Below are 26,169 nucleotides of genomic sequence, written 5' to 3' on the forward strand. Positions count from 1 at the left end.
CCTTTTTAGCTATTCTGTGTCACAATAAACCAAAGTCTAAGTGATTGTCTGCCAGACACCATATTTTACAGTTATGTGCAAACCAGGCTGTTAAGAAATACAGCCCCAGATCCAACTGAGGATGTGTTCAGCTTCCAGGGCTGGTAGAAAAGCAATAACTTTCAGTATTAGTGGTTTGTTAGGGAAGTGGAGGAAACAAAATTCATCACAGCTCCCCTTCTCAAGCTTACATGCCAAGTTAAAATAGGCCTCATTCTGGTATGGTGAAAAAATATGTGTTTGTTTATAGCATTTATATGCCACTCAATAACCATGTTATTTGAGCACCTTAAAAACAGAGAAAGCATCTAAATACCTATGTACTCACTAAGTATTACAACAACAAGAGCAAATTCCAGCATAAACACTCATTTATATTCCCCCTTTCCTCTAAAAAAGTTGGGGTAATGTACATGGTCCCCCCCCTCCCGATTTTATCCTCACAACAACCCTGTGAGGTTGGCAAGGCCAAGAGATGTGAGTTGGTAATAACTCAGAGATTATGAAAAGCTGAAGTTTTCATATGATCTACCCTTAGTTATTTAACAGCAGCATTCCTGTAACTAAATAAATATATAGGACCCAGTTTTGCTTTTCAGTGCAAAGTAGGCAACATTGTCCTTTTTCTCACTTAAAGTCCACTTCTATTCATCCGCTCTGGCTCCCTCCTGGTCTTTTCAATACACTTTTCTCTGGCTGCTAGGCAACCTAAGTGTACAGTAATGCTGTTGCCATCTGCTATGGACTGTGCTAACTTAACTCTTCGATTTGATTTTTTTAAAAAAAATAAAAAATGGGAAAACACTGCTATCCAAGCTTTCCTTTCTGATCAGTAATTAATATCTCCAGCAGTTCAGAACTGAGTATCAGAAGGCTTTTAGCCAGGAGACAAAGGTAGATTATAATTTAGCTCTTAAACACATAAGGCTGCAATCCTAAACACATTTATCTGGGAGTAAGCCCTAATGAATGCAGTGGAACTTGCTTCCAACTACAGTGGTACCCCGGTTTGAAGACGTCTCCATTGCCAAACGTTTTGGTTTTTGAACCCTGAAAACCCGGAAGTAATTGCTTCCGTTTTCCAATGCGCCTCGGAAGTTGAACGGCTTCCGTTGTATTCTTCTTATTTTTCCCCAATTAAAACTGCAGACTGCCCATTGCACCTCGGTTGTCAAGCGTTTCAGAAGTAAAACGGCCTTCCAGAACAGATTACGTTTGACAACTGAGGTACCACTGTAAATATGCACAGAGCTGCTCAGCATGGACTGCAAACCCATAGGACTGCTTAGGCCAGGAATAGGGAACTCGTGGTCCTACAGATGTTGCCACACTACACCTCCCATCATCCCTCACCATTGGCCAAGCTAGCTGGAGCTGATGGGAGCTGCAGTCCGAAACCCCTGGAGGGCAGCCAGTTCCCCATCCCTGACTTGGGCTCACGCAAAAGGGCTTGTTTCATCTTTGTACAGCTGGCCCCCATATCAAAACACAGATTAATTCTGATAATCCACCTAGTATGTTGTTTGAATAATTTTTACACCGAAGCACACCAAAGGCACGGGTCACAAGAAAACAACAACTGCAGATAATAAGATATAGAATATAGGACAACAACAAAACTTCAAAACCCTCTCCATTTCAAGGCTTTCCATGTGTTGCGGGGGTCCTGCTGTTTGAAGGGGGTGCCTAACAGTGTTCTGCTGGGTTCAGTGGGGCTTGCTCTTAGTTAAGAGCTTGCAATCTTATATACTAGGGATGCGGAACCTGTGGCCCTCCAGAGGTTGCTGGACTACAGCTCCCATCATCCCTGAGCACTGGTCATGCTGGCTGGGGCTGATGGGAGGTGGAGTCCAGCAATATCTAGAAAGACACAGGTTCCCTGTCCCTGCTAAAGCACACTTATTTAGGATTAAGCTCCCATTTATTTCTGACTACACAGTACAAAAGATTGTGCTGCGTAGTCTCTTGGGCTCATCAAACTAGTTTCACAGTTCTTTGGATCTTAGCTGTTGTTGTGAAGCTTTATTATTCACACATTTAAAAATGCAAGTGTCACAAACAATTATACTGCACAAAAGAACTTGCAAGAACCATGCGTTTTTTAAAAAAACCACTAACACAAGGAAATAATATCACCCAGATAAAAAGACTAAACTATTCCAATTTCGAAAATGTTTATTCAGTTCCTTGAACCAAATCACCTTCACAAATCAAAATACCTTAAGAGTACTAAATGTAAAAATACATTCTTTATTATATATCTTGTTTATGCCTTTGAGGTGGAACAGGCTATTTTTACCCAGCACAACCACAATAGCTTTCAACAAAAGTGAGATTTTCAAAGCGGCGCCATTAATCTTTTTCTTTCCTTTTGTAATTCCTCCTTCATCCACAGCCTAAGAGGAAAAGTCACACTTATATACAAAACCCAGATCTTTTAACCAAGTAGAACAATGAGGGGGATAAGAAACAAAACAAAAGCATGAGGACTGCATGCTCTTTTAACTACCTTAGAAAAAAACACAAAAAACTCGATCACAGATTCTAAATATTCAGATTATCAAAGGTTTGGGTGGGAGGAATGAAATGATGCGTCCATTGGGATTACATGCAGCAGTCTGGTAATCAAGAGATTCAGTTACAGATGTAAAATGATTAGGATTCCACAGCACATACTTCATGTACCATCAGGTGTGAACATCTTTGTTTAGGGTAAAGACATCTTCCTGCACAGCTTCGCATTAATGCCCCCTGACGTGTGCAGAATCAGAAAAACATCAAACACCAGTTAGGTTATGCTGTTGTGAACAGCTTGCAGGGGGGAGCTGTGAAAGGAGGGATAGTTTCACTGTACTTAAAGACAGTAATGTGAACACAGCCCAAAGTTTGGTTGAGTCAATAACTGTACAGGGAGTATGGACAAAGGGAGAAGTATAGCCTGTCAAGGAGGTTGGTGTGTATAACTCTGAGGTGAAGATTTGCTTGGTGATAAGTGGCAGTACAAGGAAAAAAATAGGTATGATTCCCCCATTCTGCCCCCACCGGTTACCATGAATGTTGCTCAGAGAGAAAGAGAGAGAGATAATGCAGGAAGATATGGGCTGCCATTTTATTAAATACAATACAGAAAAAACAGAGGAAAGTGATTTCTATAGACTCTCCCTCCTCCCCACTGTGGGAACAGAAACTGATATGGAATAGTTCATAGAAGTAATTTAAGGGGCAGTTGAGAGGCTCTTCTGCCAGCCAGGACCAACAAGAAATAATAAAATGGAAGTAATTAGAGTAACTAAATTTGCAAATAATAAGTGTTTAAAGCAGGAATGGCTAACTTGTGGCTCTCCAGATATTGCTGGCCTACAATTCCCATCATCTACCAATAGTCAAGCTGGCTGGGGCTAAGGGAGTCCAACAACATGTGGAGGCCCATAGGTTAGCTAACCCTAGTTGAAAGGAACAGGAACCCTACAAGCCTCTTCACACTAGACAGGCTAATGTTGCAGCTTCATTTGATTGCAAGAAAACAGTCTCAAGCTCAAGCCAGAAAACACAGGAGAACAACACAGAAAGCACTATAGTGATGACACCATCATCTAAATGCTCTGTAAAAAGTGAGTTAGCAAAGCATGGCAGTTCCAGTGAAAAAAGTGTGAAGGCATCCTGAAAGAAGGGTCACTTGAATCTGATTTCATACACAAGAAGACACACTTTAACAGCTGTTCCAAATGATCTCAGTAACCCATAAAGAGCAATGATAATAGTTTCAGATCCAGATTCTGGGTTGGATCCAGCCTACTTTACTCATGGGTTGCTTCCACCAGGGGTAGGCAAGGAGATGATTTTTATTCCTCCTTGTGCCCCCTAAAAGCTGTTTCAGAGGGTTGGAAAACTTTACAGAATAGTATGTTCTTCTAATGGAAGAAGCCCTTCCATTAGAAGAAGGGACAGAAGGTAAACAAATAATTAATACATCTTCTGCTTAAATAAAATGCAAGCAAAAGGCCCGTGTAGTACAAATATGCCATAACCACAATTTGATCCACTTTCTATTACATTAGTGCATAAGGTTAATGATTCCAGAATAAATGATACTCACCCAAATCTGCAGTTTTACCCTCTTGTCATTCCTGTAAACAGTCTTCACTTTGAAGTCGATCCCCACAGTACTGACAAAGGCTGGTGTAAAAGTGTCATCAGCATATCTAAAGAGGAAGGAGGTCTTGCCCACGCTGCTGTTGCCAATGATCAGGAGTTTGAACATATAATCAAAATTCTGGTCGGAAGCATCCTTGTGTCCATATCTGGCATCTGTTACGGAAGCCATCTAAGGAAATAAGAGTAGCACATTTGTCTCTATGATTTAATTTATTCAGGAACAGAATATGCACTTTGCAATCCCTTCTCACATGCCCTCATCTCCAGGTGACCAAGAGTATCAAAGCTGATAGCAGTGATTGTATAATGTTGAACTCATGGCCCCCATTCCAGGAGCAATACATACATGGATCTATCAAGAGTAAGCAATTGATTTTTCATAATTGCAGGACCTGATTCAGAAGCGGATTTGCACATAACACCTGCTTCCATAATCATAACATAGTGAGGGATGCATGTGGTTTTATTTCTGTTTAGATTTATAAAGAAAATTCATGTGTAGTCTATAGACTACTCAATGAGTACTGTATTTGATAACAGGTGTTGACAGTGCCCTGATCAAGATAAACAGATAATAGCTTAGAAACACAGCTTATGAATAACTCTGCCATATTCACCCTATCCCTAGGATTGATTATGAACAGATAGCACATTTTAAAGATGATTAATCCTGCCTACATTAGGTGCTGATATGAACTGAACAGACCAAGTTTCATTATTAGAATTCAGTGTCGGTGGCTAACATTTCGCAATGAAGAAGGAAAAAACATCCTACTTTGTGCCAAGGCTAAATGGAGCCACCTGGCTCCCAGATTGTATTAATTATTGCATTGTTTACTGAACAGCAGCTAAAGTGATAGATTCCTGCTCCCATGTTAATCCGAGTGCATCAAAACGTCACAGGTGACACTCTTAGAAAAAGAGGTATTCTGTCATTTTCTTATTCAGGTACCACATGGATATTATATTTTGAAATTTCCCCAGGATGATAAGTCAATTCTTCTCACTAATAAAAAGAAAGGATTCCAAATAAGATTGTCATTGTGGAGATACTATGTACAATAAAACTGACTTATAGAAGACTACTAGGAGAAAACTTAAGTGTGACCGATGACAACCTTTCCCATTAAAAGTATTAATGCCAGTTACCTAGTCAGTTTGATTCTGGCACTTATTCTTTTCTTGCTCCTTGCAAATTTCCCCACTGGGAAATTCATTACTTCTTATCAATATAGTAGATTCCAATTTGCCATGTCAATTTCATTGTAACTGGGCACTGCAAAGCTTATTGCTTGTACATTTCTCCCTTAGGAAAAAGCACTGGGCTTCTTAGCAATGAAAGCAGAAATGTATGAACATGGTGAGAAACAGCTTATTAATATACCCACCTAGAACTTGGTGTGGAAAGAAAAAGAGGGAATAGTTTAAATTAATAAATGTAAATGTAAACTAATAAAAGGGTTAAGCAGTGAAGGAATAATATTCCCCTCCCATCTTTTGCACCAGTACTGTACACTAAAAATGCATGAAGATGAACCCACAAAATGTTTACACGCATTGTTAAGCAGACTATAATGGGATACCCCTGGGATATCTGCTCCCTATGGTCTTCACCTCTTTTCATCTGGCAACAGTTCCTGGCTTGAAACAATGGCTTCAAATGGCAACTATTCAAATAGTCAGGCCTATATATAGTTCGGAATCTATATGCAATGGTCAGCCTGGAATTCAGAATATGGAATAGTTGTTGTTGTTTTAATCACAGTTGCAGAGAAAAGTCTGAAAAGAGGGTTGTCAAAAAACAACAACCCAGGTTAGTAGGATTTCTGTCTTTTCCATTCCCTAATCCCAGAGCTTGCCTGAATATATGTGGAGTTTCTATGTACAATACTAGATGCTTGCTTCTGTTATTATTACTTGCACGTCTCTGAATACTTATGGTACTCACTTACTTACTTGATTTATATAACCTTCCTCCTTTATTTAGGGCAGAGGTGGGAACTTGCAGTCCTCCTAATGTTGTTGGATTATAACTCCCTGATTCCTGACTAGCCTCCTGAACCAATATGTGAACTAAAACACAGCTATCCTTAAAAATTCACATGTTTCGGAATTTTGAGATGCAGTTCTCCAGCCAAATAATACAAACAATAATGTATGTATTAGGAGGAAATGCACATTAGTGAAAATAGCATACAAAAATGCATTGTATTAAGTTGTGGAGCTTTAGTTTTTGAGCTATTTTTTTATTAAATTCACAAAAATCTACACTGCCAACATGGGCTGCTATATATACAGATTTTCCCAGACATTCCAGCAATTTCTGCCCGGACACTGTTTACAAGGGCTGAATACTGGCTATGTCTGGGAAATTTCAGACATATGACAACCCTACACTAAGGAAAATTGGTGGGAAACATGTATCTATTGGTCAAAGCTGCATACAAAAATGTGTTTATTGAGAGAAATTCACACTAAAATGCTTAAAGATTTTCATGAGGATTAAAAAAAAAAAGTACCGGTAATACAGAGATTGCTATGGAAATGTGGAGAACCTAATTTAAAATGAGAAAAATGGGGCTCCGCTAGGGGCGCCTTGGAAGATGGCCGACAATACCATCTCTCCAGGCTGGCCAGAGCTGATGGGAGTGGGAGTCCAACAACATCTGGAAGGCCACAAATTCCCCATTCCAGATTTAGGGAGATCCCAGTGTAGGGATGATTCTATGCAAGCCAGACAATACTAATTGTTTACTGACTAATCAGACACAGAATGTTCACCTGCCAGCATCCATATGAATTCTACTCATCTACAGTACATCCATGCTGCATTCAGTGACTGATGCTACTCTAGGGAACTACTGCATGTGAAGCTTGTGCTTGAGCATTGAGCTATGGTCCAGTGTGAATATGTGGCTGGGGTGAGCAGCCGCGAGTGCTGAAACAGTCCTTTATATAATGATCAGGATCAACTATTAAGAATTCAACCAACAATCTGACCCCTCCCCCCAATTACAGGCTAGTGGGTCTGTCTAATATGAAACATATATCCTAGCTATATATAAAAATAGAAACTGATCAGAGAAATAAAATCACTGCCCAGACTGCTTTGTGGTACAACTGTGAGTCATAAGATGCATTATGCATTTGACATTCTGTATTTCTGTGCAAGAGGGCAGCTGATATAAACAAATTATACCAAGGGTTCAGTCTCTGGCGTATCAACACATTTTCTCTTGCCGCAAACAAATAATGTGCTCACTATCAGCCTAATCACACAGAAGGAAGAAGAGCAGCAGAGAGGTCAGGTCCAAAGCAGAGCTGAGAATACATAACATACATACATATCTAATTTAATTTGCATGCCGCCTTTCCACAATTCAAACCACGTTCAAGGCAGCTTACAACATAAAAAATATGTAAGTACAACATAACAAAAGTAAAAAGGTAAAGGGACCCCTGACCATTAGGTCCAGTTGTGGCCAACTCTGGGGTTGTGGCGCTCATCTCGCTTTATTGGCCGAGGGAGCCAGCGTACAGCTTCCGGGTCATGTGGCCAGCATGACTAAGCCGCTTCTGGCGAACCAGAGCAGTGCACAGAATCGCCTTTTACCTTCCCGCTGGAGCGGTACCTATTTATCTATTTGCACTTTGACGTGCTTTCGAACTGCTAGGTTGGCAGGAGCAGGGACCAAGCAAAGGGAGCTCACCCTGCTGCGGGGATTCGAACTGCCGACCTTCTGATCAGCAAGTCCTAGGCTCTGTGGTTTAACCCACAGCGCCACCTGCGTCCCAATAAATAAATCATTTTAAAAAACCACAACCAAACTGAACAATTTTCACATAAATCACAAGAACTAAAATAAAAATACAATAAAGCAGCAATAACAACTACAAGTACGACACCCAACAACAAAAAACCCTAAACAGTATGTCTTTGCATTCCAAGATGAAAGAAACTCATAAATCTCATTTTGGCTTTGGTTACATTTACTTATTGAGGCAGTGCTCACTAGTTCAAAGGGGATGATTAAGACAGCGACTTCAAATGTATATGTTGCCACAAGCACAAATCGCTGGTCTATGTGTGTGATCAGCGGTGCAGATTCTTTCACACAGCTCCCAACTGGACTGCCACTTCTGCATTTCATCTACAGTGAAAAATAGTTGACATGAACTGAGGAGGATGACCTCAAAATGGACATAGGAATTTGCTCTGTTTACAGGTGTCAGCGCATAATTTCTGAGGCTGACTGTTTCCCATCTTTTGACTATGATTCTGCTATATGATCTTAGGAGTCTGAAATTTTGGAATGCGTTGGAAGAAGGCAGATGCTAAGAATTCTGCAAGAAATATTAGCACCCAGCATGCCCTTTCACAATGAATAAGGCTCATTTACATTTAAGTATAGGGAAGCTCTTCCCCAGATTGTGATCCCAATGTGTACCCCACATAGTTTTCTTCTACAGCTGAGTAAGGATGGGGAGCTTGTGGCTTTCCAGATGTTCTTGGACTCCAGCTCCCATGATCTCCGACCCATGGCAGTGATGACTGGGGTGGATGGGAGTTGGGAGTGTGGTATAGCAGCTAAGGGGGTTGGAGTAAGACCTAGGAGACCAGGGTTCAAATTCCCACTCAGCCATGAAGCTCACTGGGTGACTTTGGGCCAGTCACTTACTCTCAGCATTTCTACCTTACAGGGTTGTTGTAAGGATAATGTAGAGAGACAGAGAACCATGTACACCAACTTTTGCTTCTTGGAGGAAAGGTGTGATATAAATTTAAAAATAAATAAAATAAAAACTGAACAGCCACAGGTTTCCTACTCCTGGTTTAGAGGCAACTAACAATCAATAAAAGGATTTGTCAATAACAAATTCTTGATATATATCATTTTGGAGGGTAATGGATAACAGATCCAAAAGTATTTTAAAGCAGGGAGCTTCCAGCTTTGTTACAACCACCAGACAGAGTTGATTATAAAATTGGATTACCTGCCATTTACAGTAATCTAGTTTAAATCCTTATTATAAATCTCTCTCATCCAACAGCTTTTTGGGAGACTAGTGATTGCACCAAGGTCAATCTAGAAGCACAAGTACTTTCTCATCTAGCAAAAGGAGATTCTTTCTATCTGCCCGGTTTTTCTAAACAAAGATTCTGAAGTATAATTTTCTTGACCTACAGACATTTGTGGTGGGGGGAAATTAGAAATCTCCACAGTCTTTTGAGTTTATTGCCGCTGCCCAGGGACCGCTGGAGCTGACAGAGCACATTCTGACCATAAGCAGCTTTAAATGTGCAGAAATAGCACTTGTGTAGAATGAACCCTTCCTGGTGTGTACTGATTCAAACTGCAAATAGAGGGTTTCATATCTGAGAGTTCCTTCTCTAAAGGAGAAGAGCTTTATGCCTCTGAATACAAGTTGCTGGAGAACATGAGTGGGAGAATGTTGTTGTGCTCATGTCCTGCCTGTGGGTTTCTTATAGGCATCAGGTTGACCACTGTGAGAACTGGATGTTGGACGAGATGAGCCTTTGGTCTAATCTAGAAGGGCTCATCATCATTTAAAAGACTTCTATTCCTCTTGCTAGGACAATCAATACACAAAGCAGTGTATAATTCATAAATTCATCAAAACAGTTAAAACAACAACAAAACAAAAAGTCATTACATTTAAGCAATAAAATCAACTAGGGACAATAGCCTCTACTGTCCAGCTTCCCTTTATAAAAACCAAATGCAGACATGTCTTCAATATGCCTGCCTAACTTTTCATTGGTTGACTGAATGCCATAGGTCATGGGCCAACACAGAGAAGGCCCTGTATCTTGTACCCACCAGCCTAAGGGAATTTACTAAACAAGATCTCCAACACAGATTGTAGCTTCTTTTCTTATGCTCCTATCATGTGCTTTGGTGTCTTTCTCGTGTGTAAGATGAGACAGATCTTTAAATCCTCCTCTCCACCCTCCCCCCCATATTATAATACAAAGTATTTCAAGTTTACATGGGACGCGGGTGGCGCTGTGGGTAAAACCTCAGCACCTAGGGCTTGCCGATCGCATGGTCGGCGGTTCGAATCCCCGCGGCGGGGTGAGCTCCCGTCTTTCGGTCCCAGCTCCTGCCCACTTAGCAGTTCGAAAGCACCCCTAAGTGCAAGTAGATAAATAGGTACCGCTTTATAGCGGGAAGGTAAACGGCGTTTCCATGTGCTGCGCTGGTGCCGGCTCGCCAGAGCAGCTTCGTCATGCTGGCCACGTGACCCGGAAGTGTCTCCGGACAGCGCTGGCTCCCGGCCTCTTGAGCGAGATGAACGCGCAACCCTAGAGTCGGACACAACTGGCCCGTACGGGCAGGGGTACCTTTACCTTTTTTTATTTCAAGTTTCAATATTGGTTTAATATGGTTTAATAATTTTAGAGGTGGTGGGTAGATACCTGCACATTGATAATTTTTAATATTGAGCTGGTGTGATAGTGACACATTGGGTTGCATTGAAATCATCTATATAGAATAGCATTAGTTAAAAACAAAATTAGCATATAGAAGGCCTGATAACAAATAAAACTACACTATAACTTCACTATTACCTATAATTTTGCCTTTTTACTATGAGACAATTAATGCAAAACTAGGCGGGGGGGCAAGAGAAGCAACAGCAAAAATCCTCCCTGCAGATCGTCCTTCCTTCAACTCAAGCAGCATTTCACTAATGTTCCTCCATTTTTCCTATGTCAGCACCATATAATCCACCATCTTTGCCTTTGCAATTCAGTTAACTATTTTACAAAATTTGTGGCAGAATTCCACCAAAGTTACAGACACATAGATAGGCTATTCTTCAGCATAATCTTTTTTTGAAACTCTCATTTGTTTAATGTCATGATAACCACAATATATTCTTAATACATTCTCTGGATTTTCTAGCTACAGGTTTTGTTTCTGTGTTCCGCAAAGCCTGGATGTTTTGGTGTAATATTAACAGATTCCCGCACATGAATCTCCATTATTTTATTGATTTAACTTCACAGCCCTGGTAACTTTAACGTAATATATATCCATACACACACATGCACACACACTCAAATGGAATATATTTTCAAATACATTCACTAGATTTTGATCACTCACACTCCTCCACTCAGTTTAGTTCAAACTGTAAAGCTATGCCCTTTATCAGAACACAAGCTCCACAAAAATCTTCCCTGCTCTAAGCTGTAGCTGTCCACTGTTTTTTAAAATTTAATGTGGCAATCCTACTATCCTGGAAATATAGCTCACATTTTACTCCTGAGATTAGTTTTGCATCAATATTGCTTACATACTCACAATATTTCTTACTGTTTCCATTCATACACTGCTAACAGCATACATGCATCAGGCAAGACCCGTAGTATTTTTCTATTATAAATGAAGTTAAAGTCTGAACTGCAGTCAAATACGCCATGAATAATCTGTAAGAAGAGATTCTGAAAAACAAGTAAGGCCCCAAACAATTAGAAGAGCATCATTTAATGCAGAACTCTGGGATTTCAAATAATTTAGTGTGAGTGTGTGTGTGTTAATGAAGCCAGGTATAGCAATTCACTTATTAATTCTAATAAACCAAGAAATGGCATCAGAGCTAAATGCATTGGCTATATTTGAAGAATAACCTATTACACTCGACTATTTTTCTAGAAAACTGGTACACATTTCCAGTGAATGAGATGATGCAAAAGATAAGAAAGCATACTGCAAGTGGCTGCCAACCACCACTCAGCTGCTAAGGGCTTAGCACCATCCTTGACAAAGAAATTGTGTGTGTGTGTGTTTATGTGCACACACATATACACAATTGTTGACACGGCTATTTTAAAATTTGCTCCATTTTATCCAAAACAAAGAAAAACGATGCAGAAAGAAATCAAACCTAGACTGATTCTGTAAAAAATCATTTCCTGATTAGTCTCCTCCAATAGGTTTTATACTGAGCTGGGCTACTAAGGCAAGGAGAAAGACTGAGGAACCCTCTCCACTTCCCCCTGTTTGTTTGTTTGTTATTAATTAAATTAATAAGATACGCTTAATTAAACCCGGGAGGCAGGTCTGTCTGGAAATCAAACATTTTAACCGGAAAGATCTGCCCCTAAATCTCAGACAGAGATAGACGTTGCAGAAAAAGCCCTCTGCATATACTCAGAGGCATGCCGTCCAATTTCCAGAGTTGAGCCTTAGCACTAAAAAGGCTAATCTGCGGCTCTAATGTCGTCCCTCCGTTCCCACGAGCGCTAGGAGATTTGCGCGCACATAAACCCTGGTTGCGCCTTGCGCGGAGGATCCCGGGGCTTCCGAGGCTCGCTCTTTGCGGCGGGAAAGGGGAGAGATGCAAAGCAGGCGGCTGCCGGGGGTGACGGGGGAAAGTTGCGCGGGGGACCGATGGGTCCCGTCCTCTCCTCCGCGCTCTTCTTACCTGGGGCGCGGCGCAGGGAACGGCGCGCAAAGCGAGGGAGGCTGGAGCCAAGAGCAGCGGCGAGCAGGAGGCGCTTGGTGGGAGATTCAACCGAGCCCGAGCTGCGCTCCCGGACCTCTGGGCGGAGAAGAGCGTGCGTGTGTCCGGCTTAGCGACACATCCCGCGGATCCTCTCACCCGGCGCAGCAGAGGACAACCCTCGGGGCGGAGCTGCTGCCGCAGGCCTCCCGCCTTCTTCCCCACGCGGGGCGGAATAAGTGGAAACCGGCGGGCGCGGCGGGTCTCTCAGCCGCTGCCCGGGTTGCCCCTCTCTCCTACAGAGCCGCATCCATCCCAACCCCTCCCTTCATCTCAACCTGCCCGTCTAATTTACATAGCATCGTATCCTCCTTTCTTATTGATTCACTTAGATTTACCGGTAGTCTTACATTTCTCGCTTTGTCTCCGTAGAGCTCCATACACGCCTCTCGCGCTCTCCCCCTCGGAGGGAGGATAAGAGGGGCAGCAGGTCAAATGGGTTGGGGACTTCGCGGGCTTGTCAGGAGGCGCCACTAAAGCAGTTTAGGGTCGTGGGTTGTCCAACTGGGGTTTCCAAGTTGACCCCCACAACAATCATTCCTTGTTTTTTGGGGGGGGGAGGGGGGGGTTAAAGGCCTTTGAAGGGAAGTAGTATTCTACAAGGATGCGAGGAGTAAATAACATTATTAATCTGGATTTGGTTCCATTCGTCTTGGTTTGCTGGGTCAACCTAGTTTGAATTAGTTATAGCTAGCAGGCTGAAGATCATGGCCACTGGTCCCATCACCTCCTGGCAAATAGAAGGGGAAGAAATGGAAGCAGTCACAGATTTTACTTTCTTGGGCTCCATGATCACTGCAGATGGTGACAGCAGTCACGAAATTAAAAGACGCCTGCTCCTTGGGAGAAAGGCGATGGCAAAGCTAGACAGCATCTTAAAAAGCAGAGACATCACCTTACCAACAAAGGTCCGTATAGTTAAAGCCATGGTTTTCCCAGTAGTGATGTATGGAAGTGAGAGCTGGACCATAAAGAAGGCTGATCGTGGAAGAATTGATGCTTTTGAATTATGGTGCTGGAGGAGACTCTTGAGAGTCCCATGGACTGCAAGAAGATCCAACCTCTCCATTCTTAAGGAAATCAGCCCTGAGTGCTCACTGGAAGGACAGATCGTGAAGCTGAGGTTCCAATACTTTGGCCACCTCATGAGAAGAGAAGACTCCCTGGAAAAGACCCTGATGTTGGGAAAGATGGAGGGCACAAGGAGAAGGGGACGACAGAGGACGAGATGGTTGGACAGTGTTCTCGAAGCTACAAACATGAGTCTGACCAAACTGCGGGAGGCAGTGGAAGACAGGAGTGCCTGGCGTGCTCTGGTCCATGGGGTCACAAAGAGTCAGACACGACTAAACGACTAAACAACAACAACAACAAGCAGGCTGAAAATGATTTCAGGGTTGGCTAGTTTAGCACACATATACCTTGCAGCTACCACCGGCAAGTGGGTACCTCCACCTGGTGGTGAACGAGGAGTATTTTAAAATGACACAAATTTTAAAACTTCCTTACTTTATATAGGGAAACACGTTTTTAAGGGAATAGTTTTTCACAAGCGAAATAAGCTGGCATAGGGCTACCCTTGAGGTGGGTCCTAAGGCTGCAGCTGGTGCCTTACTTGCGAGATTTGCATGGGGGCCAATCTGCAATCCTGCCAAGTTCAAGGTGTTGGTAATAACAGATACAGCTAGGGACCAAGTTACTTGAGAGACTGTCTTATTATTTACTTTCTTACCTACTTATATCTCACTTTTCCCCCTGACGGGACTCAAGGCATCTTACAGCTAAAAACAAGAACTGCTAACAACATTTTAAAAATCAATCATTATAATACAATTACACATTGGCGGAATTAAAACTATAGAGATATATTAAATCTGTTTTAAACATATCAGTAATTACAATAAAAACAGTAGAGCACCAGCCCTTTAATTAAAAGCAGTCAATTCCCAAAAAGTATAAAGTCTTCACCTGCCGGCAGAAGGACAGCAAGGAAGTAGCCAGTCTAACTTCTCTGGGGTGGGAGTTCCAAAGTCTGGGAGCAGCCACTGAGAAGGCTCTCTTCTGCCTTACATACCCAGTAGGAAAATAATTGTGGTCTGCAGAAGAGGTCCTCCTGCAAGCTCCAAAGATATCAGAAGCCTATTCTACAGTAACTCAGCAGGGCTTTGAGTGTGACGGCCTCCGTTCTGTGGGAAAACATTCCTGTCCAGAGGGGACATGCGCCAACTACCCACACATTCTGGAAGCAAGTGGAAACATTTTTTGTTCTGATGGACTTTTCCAAGCTGCGTGAATGGGTCTCTGCCATGGGTGTCTATTTCGTACTGTCTTGTTTTTGAATATATCATTTTGGTTTTTCAAACAGTTTTCTGCTTTTTTATTGTACATCACTTTGAGATACTTCACAGAATAATAGAGTTGGAAGGGATCACGAGAGTCATCTAGTCCAGTGTTTCCCAACCTTTTTACGACTGTGGCCCCCTTCCAACCTTGTTTCCTTCCTGTGCCCCCCCCCCATAAGTAAAAATCAGTACAAATCAATACAAATCTGAGGTTCTGGTGCAAAAAGATCTCCCCACCCCAATCCTGGCTACACCCATGGCTAGGTTCTGGGGTGGATTTTACCCCGCACCTTGCAAAGCTGGGCCAATACTGCCTGCACCCCTCAGCAACATCCGAAGGCCCAGACCTTGCAGAGTCAGGCGTAGGTTGCCTTCGAGCCCAGCACTGGCGGCAGCCACATGCAGCTCCAGCTCACCCAGCCCTTCCCATTCCCACCACCACACTTGACCTGGGGGTTCTGGATTGCGGGCTCTTCTGGTTAAAACGGGATCTCCCTCTTCCACCAGAAACAAACCAGGACTGCTCCAAGAAAACACATGTAGGAAAAAGGAGCGCTAGGCCCTGGTGGGCCGCCCCCTTTCCCGCTTGTGATTGGCCAGCCAATCAGGATTTTTTTAAAAAAAGGTTTTCCTTCACTTCCAACTTTCCTTTGTGGCCCTCTAGCCTTGTGCTGCAGCCCGTTTATGTGATGTTCACCAGTATCCCACTTCGAATATCCTGGGGTCCCCAAGGGGCCCCCGGTTAGGAAACACTGATGTAGTCCAACCCCCTACAATGCAGGAATATTTTGCCCAATACAGGGCTTGAACCCACATCCCAGAGATTAAGAGTCTCATGCTCTACCAATTAAACTATCCTGAGTTCTTGTATAGAATTAGTAAATTAATAATAAGAATCATGATGATGATTATGATATTTGTGGAAATAAATACGTATTAAAATTGTCTCCTCTTGCTTGGTAGAGATTTTACAAGGTATTTTTTTTTCTTCCTATATGGGAATTAACCCATTTGATTACAACACTCATTTCTGAAATAAATCCATGCACAAAGCCAAAACATAGAGCCAGACGACAGTAATTAAACACTTGGCAGCAAGTGCAGAAATTGGCCAAATTCATATGCTTAGATTACTGTAGTGCTCTTTTCATAGGTCTGCCTTTGACAACAGTCCAGAAACTTCAACTGGTGCAAACTAAATTACTAGAATGCATGTGAAAGGCAGGGCTTTAGGCAATTTTCAGTTGTGTTACTCGTCTTATGTCTGGAAGTGCTGACACTAACCTTTAAAACATTGAATGGTTTGTAATCAGATGATCTGAAGAACCCCTTCGATCTGTATGGATTTGTCTTTGCGACCCTATTCACACTCACCACTAAGGTCAGTCTAGCAGACAGGTAAGCGAGATAGGGCATTTGCTTGGTGGCCCAAACCTCTGGAATTTAATTTCCCAGTAACTCCACTTTGTCTTTCTTGTGTCGTTAAGCAGATGACCCTAAAGACTTATTCACACCATCAACATTTGTATTTATTTTTCATTGACCTGTATATGATTTTGTATATAGCTATTTTTATCATGTCAATTGTTTCAAGCTTCATTGCAAGCTAACTAGTGCAAGCTTTCCCTAAAAGTCAGAACCAGAATGTATGAAATAAATAACCGTGGCTTATTGTACATACTGAAACCAGCAGTCACTACAATCCCAGGTCCTGGTCATAGAAACAGCTACCACATTACTGCACTGGGTGAAGCTCATATGAATATACCACTTCTGTACATCATAATTACTCTGGTTCCCATGATGGTTGCAGCATTTTTTCCAGTTATTGATATGACTGGACAACTAAGACAGGTGCCTACACAGAACTGCTGTTTTACAGAAATGGTGAGCCCAAACAAAGTATCAGGGCTATGATCTTCTGTGGATTGAGCAAGTAAAAATGGTACATAAACACACCATTAAATTTATTTGATAAATGCATGGTATTAATTATTAAGAGTGAATCTAATAGTGCCTTCTTGAGAAAGTCATGCCACCTTTGGCCAAAGTATCGGCTGATTTCCAGATGTAGAGAACATTCCACTAAACTAAGGCAGAAGAGTTTTTAAAGTAATAAAATAAAATGATATATTGTATTAAATGATTGAAAAATTTAATGTGTATAAAGGCAACTCTTCATTAAAAAAAAAAGTTTTTATGGATGTAGTACATATAAACTAATATCTGACCACAGCAGCTTGAATCTGCTAAAAACATACTATTTATGCCAGAAAGGTCTTTACATTTACGCACTGAAGGTTTTTTGGTGTTTTTAAAAAACTTTTATAGCTCCTCATTCAACATTCAGCAAGAAAGGCAATAGAAATCAGTTACCTATAGTAAACTATGATTTTACTGCAATGTTGTTGTTACGCTATTTTATTGCTGTAAACCACTTGGAGATTTTTTTGTCTTGAAATGAAATGTATTGCACACCATTTCATAATTACATCAAGGAAAGCATGCCAATAAGTTCACTATAACTTGCTAACATAGGTTTTCCCCTTGTGTGCAGTAAGTTGGTTGCTCTTACTAAAAACTTTTTACACAATTGTTACAAAGCTTGCAATACTAGCCCCATTTACCTGGAAGAAAGTCCCACTGAATTCAATAGGGCTTACAACAGAGTAGACATAGTTAGGATTGTGCTGTCACTGGAAGATGTGAGCGCTATTACTGTAGAAATTTTAAAAGTAATTTTATTTTCATAATAACAGGCAAATTTGTTAGACCCATTCTCATTTAACTTTGCTGAATTAAATGCTTAGAAAATAGTGTTAGGTACAGAACTACTGAATGTAATGGGATTTTTTAAAAACTACAGATGTCTATGCATGAAAACATGTAGGAAAAAGAATGAAACATTCAACAGTAACTTCACAAATTCAACATTATGCCTTTAGCCCCTCATAGAAGTTACTGTTATCTCAAAATGAAATGAAAAATAAAAATCCATTTTATTGGTTACCCAGATACAAAAATACAGTACAATATGATGAAGCAAGGCATCCACCGAGAACATTCAGCAAGTTAAGAGATTTTCACACTAAATACTTCATTACATTTTCTCTTCTATTCACAAAAGAATTAAAGACAAATGCACAAATGGGAAAGCTATGTTTCTGTCTAAATGTAACCAAAGGAGCAGCAGGCAATTCTGTAAGGAAAATAAAAACAATTTTGTACTTCCAATGTTCTTCATGCTGCTCCTTGGGCAGGCAGGAAAATAACTCTACTTGGTGTAGCGTTCATGACAGAATTATTAGTTTGGTACAGTGGGCTTGGTAAAAGTTCATACTGAACAATAAAAGCAAGATTGTTGTAATCCTAAACATTAATATCTAGAAGTTCCTACTGAAATAAGCAAGACTAAGCCTGTTTATGATAAAAGGAATAGATGATTCTATTAAGACCAATGTCCTCATCACAAACCAGATACCAGCCTTTACCTCATAGAGAATAAGCAATTTAAAAAGAGTTAGGCCTTAAACTCCACTGAAACTGTGGTTTATAATATGCTCAAGGTTGAAACATTCATTCATCAGTTAAGTATTTTAGCTTCATTTATCCTATAAACAGGCATTTCAATGTAAACAAGAGAGGACAGAGTTATTTATTTTGATTTCACTGTCTGAAAAATTAGATAGTATTTGATCGAACAAGTTATCAGTAGGAAAAAGATCGTATCAGTGCATCTACAATTCCTCATTGGGGAAAAAGGAGGGGGGAAAGAGTCATATATCATTTTAGATTCTGAATTTATATAAAACAGATCCCCAGTGTATTATAATTCATCTCCAAGATGTTTCTTCCTGAAAGCATCGCCTGTCAGCTTCTCTTGGGCTTCCTTCATGCCTTGGATGACTGTAATATTAAACATAAAAGATGCTTAGTACTTGGTTCAGTTCAGTTGTCATGAATAGGAGAGAAATTCAATACAGTTTGCATTTAAAACTTGCCTAATTCACATTTTCTGAGACAATATGCAAACCAAAACACAGCCAACCTTCACATTTATTTTGAATTTTGCACTGCAGTTCTCTAGCCAAGTAATAAGTACAAAAAATACTGTATATACTAGTGTAAAGTGTACATAAAAATGCATATATTGGTGAAAACAGCCTATAAGATTATAAAATTTTGCTGTGCAAAAAGGTGTATATCATTTATGCCAATGAATCTTCATGAGTATTTTTTTAAAAATAAATAATCACAAATTGCTGTGGAAATTTGGAGAATGGGAGAGATGAAAACAAGAAACTGAGGGTGGAATTCAACATTGCCCTATGATGAACATCCCATCTGTCTAAGCATTGCTCTCTCCTCCCACAGTCACTGTACCCCAGCCAATTTTGGGGGGCACAGGGGAAGGAGAGAGGAAAGCCTTGTGGAAGCAGAATAACAGGGCTTGTCAGATGAACCCTGACCTAAGAGAAAGCAAAACAAACACATTCCCCCATTTCTAGAAATGCCACCCATTTGTTAAGCTCAATTATTCCATTATCCCCCTAACAGAAGATGTGAAAAAGAACAAGTCTGTCAAATCTCTTCTCTTTGACCAATATTCTGATGTAACTTAAGAGTCTTGACAGAATCCTAAACGTGTATGCTTAAACTTACACCATTTATACGCAATGGTAATCAGGTATAATTCAATATAGTTCTGAACTGTGAATTAATCAGGACACCTGTAGTGAAATACAAGTTGTCAGAGAGCTGCCAGGGCTACTATAGCCATCTGAGATAAAGCCCAATTTGAAATTAATTCACATGTACCTTGTTCAGCATTGGTATAAAAGTACTTGTAACTGGGGTTTCCTCTCTCATTTATGATCTCTGGATGGATGTTTCCGCTGGGATCTACAAAAAACAGAGAGAACAAATGAAAACATCCATGTGATGACAACAGCAATGCAGTTCTCCAAGAGGGATAAGAAGCTGCCTCATGCCTCACCCATGAAAATGATTCTGGGAATGTAACCACCATCAGGACTAAAAGCTTCATCTTTGGGTTCCTCTTCATCCTGAAAGTTAAAGAGATAAAGTAAAGGAACATTAGGACTATTTCCACAGAAATCTATCTTTATTGTTTCTATACGTATAACCAAAGGGAAGATCCACAGCTCTGTGGAAGTGCAACCGCCTTGGATGCAAAGTTTCTCAAGCTCAACCTTTGACATTTCAAGGCATGGAGATCCATTCTGCAAGATGGACCCCACAGCTGGATATCACCCCTCGAAAGAAGGGCAAGTCACTGCAATTGTTCATCAGTAATATTTCTTTGTGAAAACAGCAGACTATTACTTTGACAATAATAGTTTGTTCATTCATTCAACATCACAGTGGTACCTTGGTTTTAGAACAGCTTAGTTTATGAACAACTTGGAAACAGAACGCTGCAAACCTGGAAGTAGGTGTTCCGGTTTGTGAACTTTGCCTTGGAAGCTGAACATGTTCCACTTTCTGTTGAGTGTGTTCTGTCTCATTAGCCACTGCTAATCAGAGGCTTCCTGTTGAGTGTGTCGGCTGTTCAATCCCAAGCACCCACGCAAAACAGAGGTGATATTTGGCACTTTTGTTTTTGCTATTTTTTTGCGTTTTTGTTTGTGTGGCTTTTTCGTTGTTTTGACTGTGACTTGTTCTTCATTTTATGGCACTGACTTGTGACTGTGGCTTGTGACTTGTTTTTGTGACTGTGTGGAACCCAGTTCAGCTACTGATTGATTGTGTGTCTGCAGAAATGGATAAAAGCCACCCCCATCCAAACAATGACTATCATCAGTGCACGTAGGAATAAAAATTAATTTTAATTTTTATCTACAATACTGTCTCATTTATTTTATAGTACAGTACATTGATTATTGCTTTCATTTTATGGATCAATGGTCTCATTAGATAGTAAAATTCATGTTAAATTGTTGTTTTAGGGGTTGTTCTTAAAAGTCTGGAATGGATTAATCCATTTTGCATTACTTTCTATGGGAAAGCACGCCTTAGTTTTGGAATGGTTTGGTTTTGGAACAGACTTCCAGAACAGATTAAGTTTGGGAACCAAGGTACCACTGTATTAAGGATGTGCAATGTAAAATAATGGATAAATCAATGGAAGTGTTGTCCCTCCCCCCCCCCCCCCGAAATACAGAGCATGTTTTATGTTTGCTTTCTGTATCTTCATAAATTGTCTCAGAAAGTTCCAAGGAAGAATATGGGGAAATGCTTCATTTCAGCATCTTAGCAACTATCCAACTGAAACTTACCTCAAGGTTGACCATCACGAAATTATGGGCAAGCTCTGAGATTTCCTTAGATTCCGAAAACTTTGGTTTTAAAGCTAAGAAAAGCATAGAAAGGAAAAATTAATCAGGAAAGAGAACAAGTGTCATAATTCTTACACACATACTTCTAATCACAAGGGGCCCTAACCCAGCTAAATCAGTCTCATGTGAACAATTGTCTCATACCTAACTTGCACTCTAGATTTCAGTAGGACTTAAGCATAACTAACTTTAGTTAGATCACAGCCAAAATCAGTCATCAAAATCCTCGCATTTAATTAAAAAGAAACAGCCCTTGCTACTTTTGCTAATATACCTAATACAAAGAAAAAGTGATACAAAACAGTTGTATACAAGTATAAAAAGCCCAAGAAACATGAGCAATGCTCTGTTTTTTCAACAAAAAGCGCAAAATAAATGGTCACTCTTGAACTAAAAGTATTTTTACATTTTCAATGGTGTTTGAAGTAAGTTTGTTCATCAGTGTAGTACATGTCTAGTCTTTACTCTCTGAACTTTGGCTCACAGAATCCAAATAGTAAAAGCTTGGGCAGCTTTTCAACTAGCATTTAGCCACAGCTATATCTAGAAAAAACCTCTACCTTATAAGTATAGTTTTACTTATGAAGACAATACATACATGCTATACTCTCTGTAAAATTATACTTTCTCCTACAAATGTTGTGTATCTATCCAATTAGAAGATTCTGTAGTGCTCTCAGGGAATGTTAATTTATCTTACCTTTGCAAGCACCACACCAGGATTTGTGAATGATTATCATGAGAGGCAACCCACTAAAAAAAAAGAAAGACATTGAAATGCACCATTAATGTACTCCAGTACTCTTAAGACTTACTTCTGAGTAAACATGCACAAGATTGTTCTATAAGGTGCAACTGCAGGATGAAATTTATAAAAGGAAGGGGGTTCCATTGTAGCTTCATTAAGATTAAAGATTTATTAAGAACAAGGTTAATATGTCCTACTCTTTTATACCTAATAAAAGATCAGCCAACTGTCCACCTTACAGGAAAAGGAGATCTAGTTTACTCAAGTGATTTCACCTTCAGATATGCAAATGATTTATAGGATTAAATCTGGAATTCACAATGTGAAAAGCTTTCTTAGGCACTACTATGTTTGTCAGAGGTGCGGTAAAAAAAAAAAAATCTAAGCAAACCTAAAAGGGAGATCACAAGCAATATTTGTAGGTCTAAGAGATGCACACTAAACTCTACGGACAATGACCAAGAAGTGCAAGACTTTCATGTGTTGCCTTAACTGCCCAGCCCTCACTCATATTGCCCATTTATCTAATGTTACATTTTTGAACATCACCTGCTTTGCCCACAACCCATATATGCTTGCTATTATTATTTTGTTGTGCCTTATGGGAGGACTGGGGAACCTGTAGTCCTCAATACAATGTTGGACTCCAACTCCCATCATCCCTGACTATTAGCCATGGTGGCCGGGGCTGATGGGAGTTGGGGTTCATCAACACCTGCCTTATGAAGATCACTGTACTCAGCTGGGAAAGAATCCCTTTTTATATATTACCTTATTAAAACACTAGAAGAAAACATTTATGTCTTACTCCCAAGTAAGTGTGCAGAGGATTATAGCTCTAGCGTAGGGGTGGCAAACCTCTGGCTTGTGGGCCAAATTTGCCCCACCATTCCTCCCCATTTGACCCATGAGACTGCTTCCCCCCAAGCCACGTCCAGCTGTCCCACACTTGACATCCCATGTCCTGGATAGATCCTGCATCAACTGCTTACACAGCTGATCCCTGCAGAAAGCAAGACTGAGCAGCAGCTGATGTGCAAGGAGTTCAGTGTTGTAATAAAGAAGCTAATTTTCTAAAGGTCTCTACATTTGTGAGCTAGTTGGGTTTTTCATTATCCAAAGTTCTTGTCCACAGCACAACTGTAACGGAAGAATGTCAGCTCCTGTTAATGGTGCAATAAGATAGGTCACAGCTGGATCCCTCTCCAAAGCATGCCAGAGCTCTGGCAGAGGTCACCTTGACAGTTGGCCAAGGAAAGTGTCATTAGTCCCAGAGCCTTTGAAGTTGAAGGCTTCTAACTCCTCACTGGAAGATGCAGGCTAGGTATAGTAGCTGCCCACAGTAGCAGCCTGTGTGCAGTGGTGGAGCCATCATCCAAACATTAGTGCTACTGAAGCTGGGGGCTGTACAGATTCACTGGCAGGAGGACAAGATTGACTCCACTGGTGCATCCACCCCAATCTTGCTACCCCATCACCCCAGCCCCGTCCAGGTAAGCTGCGGTGACACCAGTGTAAGGAGGGCGGCTCCGCACAACCACACAGGTCGCAACTGGCTACCCAGCTAGGGCAGTTTCTTTTCTTCTTTTCCCAAATGCACCATGGCATAGCTGAAAAACCGCTGTGGAAGCTGCTATTAGTTCCAAGCACAAAATAAGCGTACTCTCCCCCAAATCTCAAACTCCTGACATTCACCTGTGAAAATCTATCCTCAAAATATGTCACACTAAAAGCTGGAAACAACAGAAGTTGAAAGGCGCCATGTAGCATTCACAATGTGCCACCCAAGTGTTGTAAATATGACTACAGCCCTAATCTCTATTTCGTTTCAAGCAAAACTCTACTCAGGTATACCTGAGATCATCACTAAAACATTTTCATATCAAAGCACAGATTGTTCCTTTAAAGCATGTTATTTCCATGTGCTAACTTAAAAAACAATTAAAGAAAAGTATCAAATTAATTGCAGCAGCAGCATGAAATCCCAGCTGTATGGCTGAACTCGAGGTGATCAGTTTGTCAGTCTCTGAATAATTTCACGTCTTCTTGTGTAAGGCTGGAGATCAAGTTCTTACAAAAGGCTATTACCGGTACTAATCTGCACCTTCAGGTTTTTAGGTTGTGACTGCAATTCTTTTGCTTAAGTAATCCAGTTCCAAACACGTTTAGACAGGCCTAATTCTGCATGGGAGTCAACTGAGAGTTTTCCAGAATATTTTTTCCCTGTTGGTTTTAATTTTATTAGAATTTTTTGAACAATACTAACAGAGAGGGAAAAGTTCAATTGAATTTCCTAGGACTTACTACAAAACACACTTGGTTTAGGTTTGGACTATCTCTTTCATCAGAAGGGGAAAAGCAGCATATACAGCTCACAACCTAAAGCAAATTCACTTTGGTATGGCAGAGGTGGTTTTTATGTATAAACTCTGCATCTTTGAGTGTAGCGATAAGCCAGGACGTTGTTTAATAGTAAGGCTAACCTTATGAAATTTACACCTCAGTTCACTTATTTGGAAGCAATTATTATGGATAACAGGAAAATTAACTTCCAAATAAGCCAATTTTAAGGTTGTAGATCCGTTTGCACAAGATACCTGGCTGCTGCTTCCTTTTTCCCATCTTCCAGTGTCCTCCAGTGAATATGATCTCCAAAACCTTGAAAGAAAAGGGGGAATATATGTTGCATAATTTAAAGCATCAGTTACAGAAGATAAAAACAATTTTCTATATATCACCACATACAAAGAAATAAATGCTTTTAGAATGGCAATCTAAGATACCATTCCTAGGAACATCATTGAAGTTTGAAGTTATTCCAAAGCAAGCAATTCTCTTTCCTAAAGGATTTATACATATCTTTTTATTTGAACTGAACTCTGAAAACAAAAAGGGCCCTGGAAACCGCCACACTGAGCAACTCATGGCCTAGACTAGAGAAACTACAGTACTCTCTTGAAATCAACTATTTTCCCAATGGTAGATGCAAACTATAAGAATCGTATTTGTTATCACAGATAGCTTAGGGATGATCACACCCTAAACCTTTTTGCTTATTTTTTGCAAAGCACGGGCATTTGAAAACATCAGTAAAAACAAAAGAGGAAATAAGAATTGGTATCTAACCTTTTCCTAATGCTTCCCCAGCAGAAACTGCGACAAGCAATTGGCAAAGTAGGAAAGTCGACAGCGATGCTAATTGAACCTTCATGCTGTCTGCCAAGATCTTCACCAGGACAATTACTCCAGCTCCGCACAGCGATTCTCTTAAGCAATAGTATCTGATTAAACCAAGTCAGCTTCTTTGTTTAAGAGGAAGTGATGTTATCGGAAGGATATAGGAGGCGCTTCAGAGATTTGGGTCCGGGGTATTATTATATACGCACATGTATAGTTCTCACGCTGTGCAGAAGAGTGTCTTTCTTTCTTTCTCCGCTCGGAATCTACGTAGGAATTTCTAAGTGTCTACGGAGTTGTTCCTTTCTCGTGTATTTCTAAAAGGCGAACTATCCTAACTCTGGTCCGACGGTTCATGAAAGGCAAATGTAACATCAGCTCCCCAGTTCGAAGCACAGTCCTGCAGCAGGCTTGCTCTGATGCAAGTCCCTCTGCGTTCAGCGAAGCCTGTTCCCCAGGAAGAGCCCACGTAGGATTGGGGCCGTAGGCAAACTCAGTGGCACTTTGAAGGGAAAGTCAGAAGCGGTGGGGAACTGATTCTTGAAAGGCCGGTTAAGTCAATTTTCAGCTTCATTCTGATCGACGAAAGGAGGAGGTTGCCGGGGGGGGGGTAGTAATCCCAAAACGCAAATAAGCTCTTTCCTATCATGCGCTACTAAAACATTAATATTCTTCCACCCCAAGCTAAAGAACAGCTTGTGCGCATTGCAAAAAAAGCACCACTCCATTCCTGCTAGCTGCTCCTAAGGATGACTACAACTCCCAGCATACATTGCTTCAGAGGCATTTTTCTCTATGTCCCTCTTCCCCACCC

General features: G+C 40.8%; 2 protein-coding genes across 4 annotated transcripts in view; both read right to left on the reverse strand.

Annotated features, from left to right (window-relative positions):
- The window catches only part of RAB3B (RAB3B, member RAS oncogene family), a 51,782-nt gene extending 36,151 nt beyond the window's left edge, over nucleotides 1–15,631 (reverse strand). The window contains exons 1-2 of one of the 3 annotated variants that reach the window (XM_083447198.1): nucleotides 15,521–15,631; nucleotides 4,136–4,363 (exon numbers count right to left, since the gene is read on the reverse strand). In XM_083447198.1, coding sequence (XP_083303324.1) covers nucleotides 4,136–4,363 — 228 coding nt within the window. In that variant the 5' untranslated portion in view covers nucleotides 15,521–15,631. The other 2 variants (XM_083447196.1, XM_083447197.1) reach the window with 2 other exon arrangements.
- Nucleotides 15,632–18,046: 2,415 nt separating this feature from the next.
- Nucleotides 18,047–26,154, reverse strand: TXNDC12 (thioredoxin domain containing 12). The gene is made up of 7 exons (XM_083444666.1): nucleotides 25,305–26,154; nucleotides 24,776–24,836; nucleotides 22,131–22,183; nucleotides 21,371–21,444; nucleotides 20,068–20,137; nucleotides 19,890–19,973; nucleotides 18,047–18,977 (listed from the first exon to the last, which is right to left on the reverse strand). The coding sequence occupies exons 1-7, from the start codon at nucleotides 25,387–25,389 to the stop codon at nucleotides 18,898–18,900; spliced, it is 507 nt and encodes a 168-aa protein (XP_083300792.1). The 5' UTR covers nucleotides 25,390–26,154; the 3' UTR covers nucleotides 18,047–18,897.
- Nucleotides 26,155–26,169: the final 15 nt, after the last annotated feature.

Source organism: Podarcis tiliguerta (assembly GCF_965153285.1).
Source record: "Podarcis tiliguerta genome assembly, chromosome: 6".
NCBI classification, from domain to species: Eukaryota; Metazoa; Chordata; class Lepidosauria; order Squamata; family Lacertidae; genus Podarcis; species Podarcis tiliguerta.

Excerpts from the sequence above, each read along its gene's own strand:
- TXNDC12 (XM_083444666.1), bottom strand. The coding sequence starts at position 25,389 with ATGAAGGTTCAATTAGCATCGCTGTCGACTTTCCTACTTTGCCAATTG. Across the intron at positions 24,837-25,304 it reads TGGGGAAGCATTAGGAAAAG|GTTTTGGAGATCATATTCAC; the intron begins GTTAGATACCAA and ends TTTTCTTTCAAG. Across the intron at positions 22,184-24,775 it reads AAAAAGGAAGCAGCAGCCAG|TGGGTTGCCTCTCATGATAA; the intron begins GTATCTTGTGCA and ends CTTTTTTTTTAG.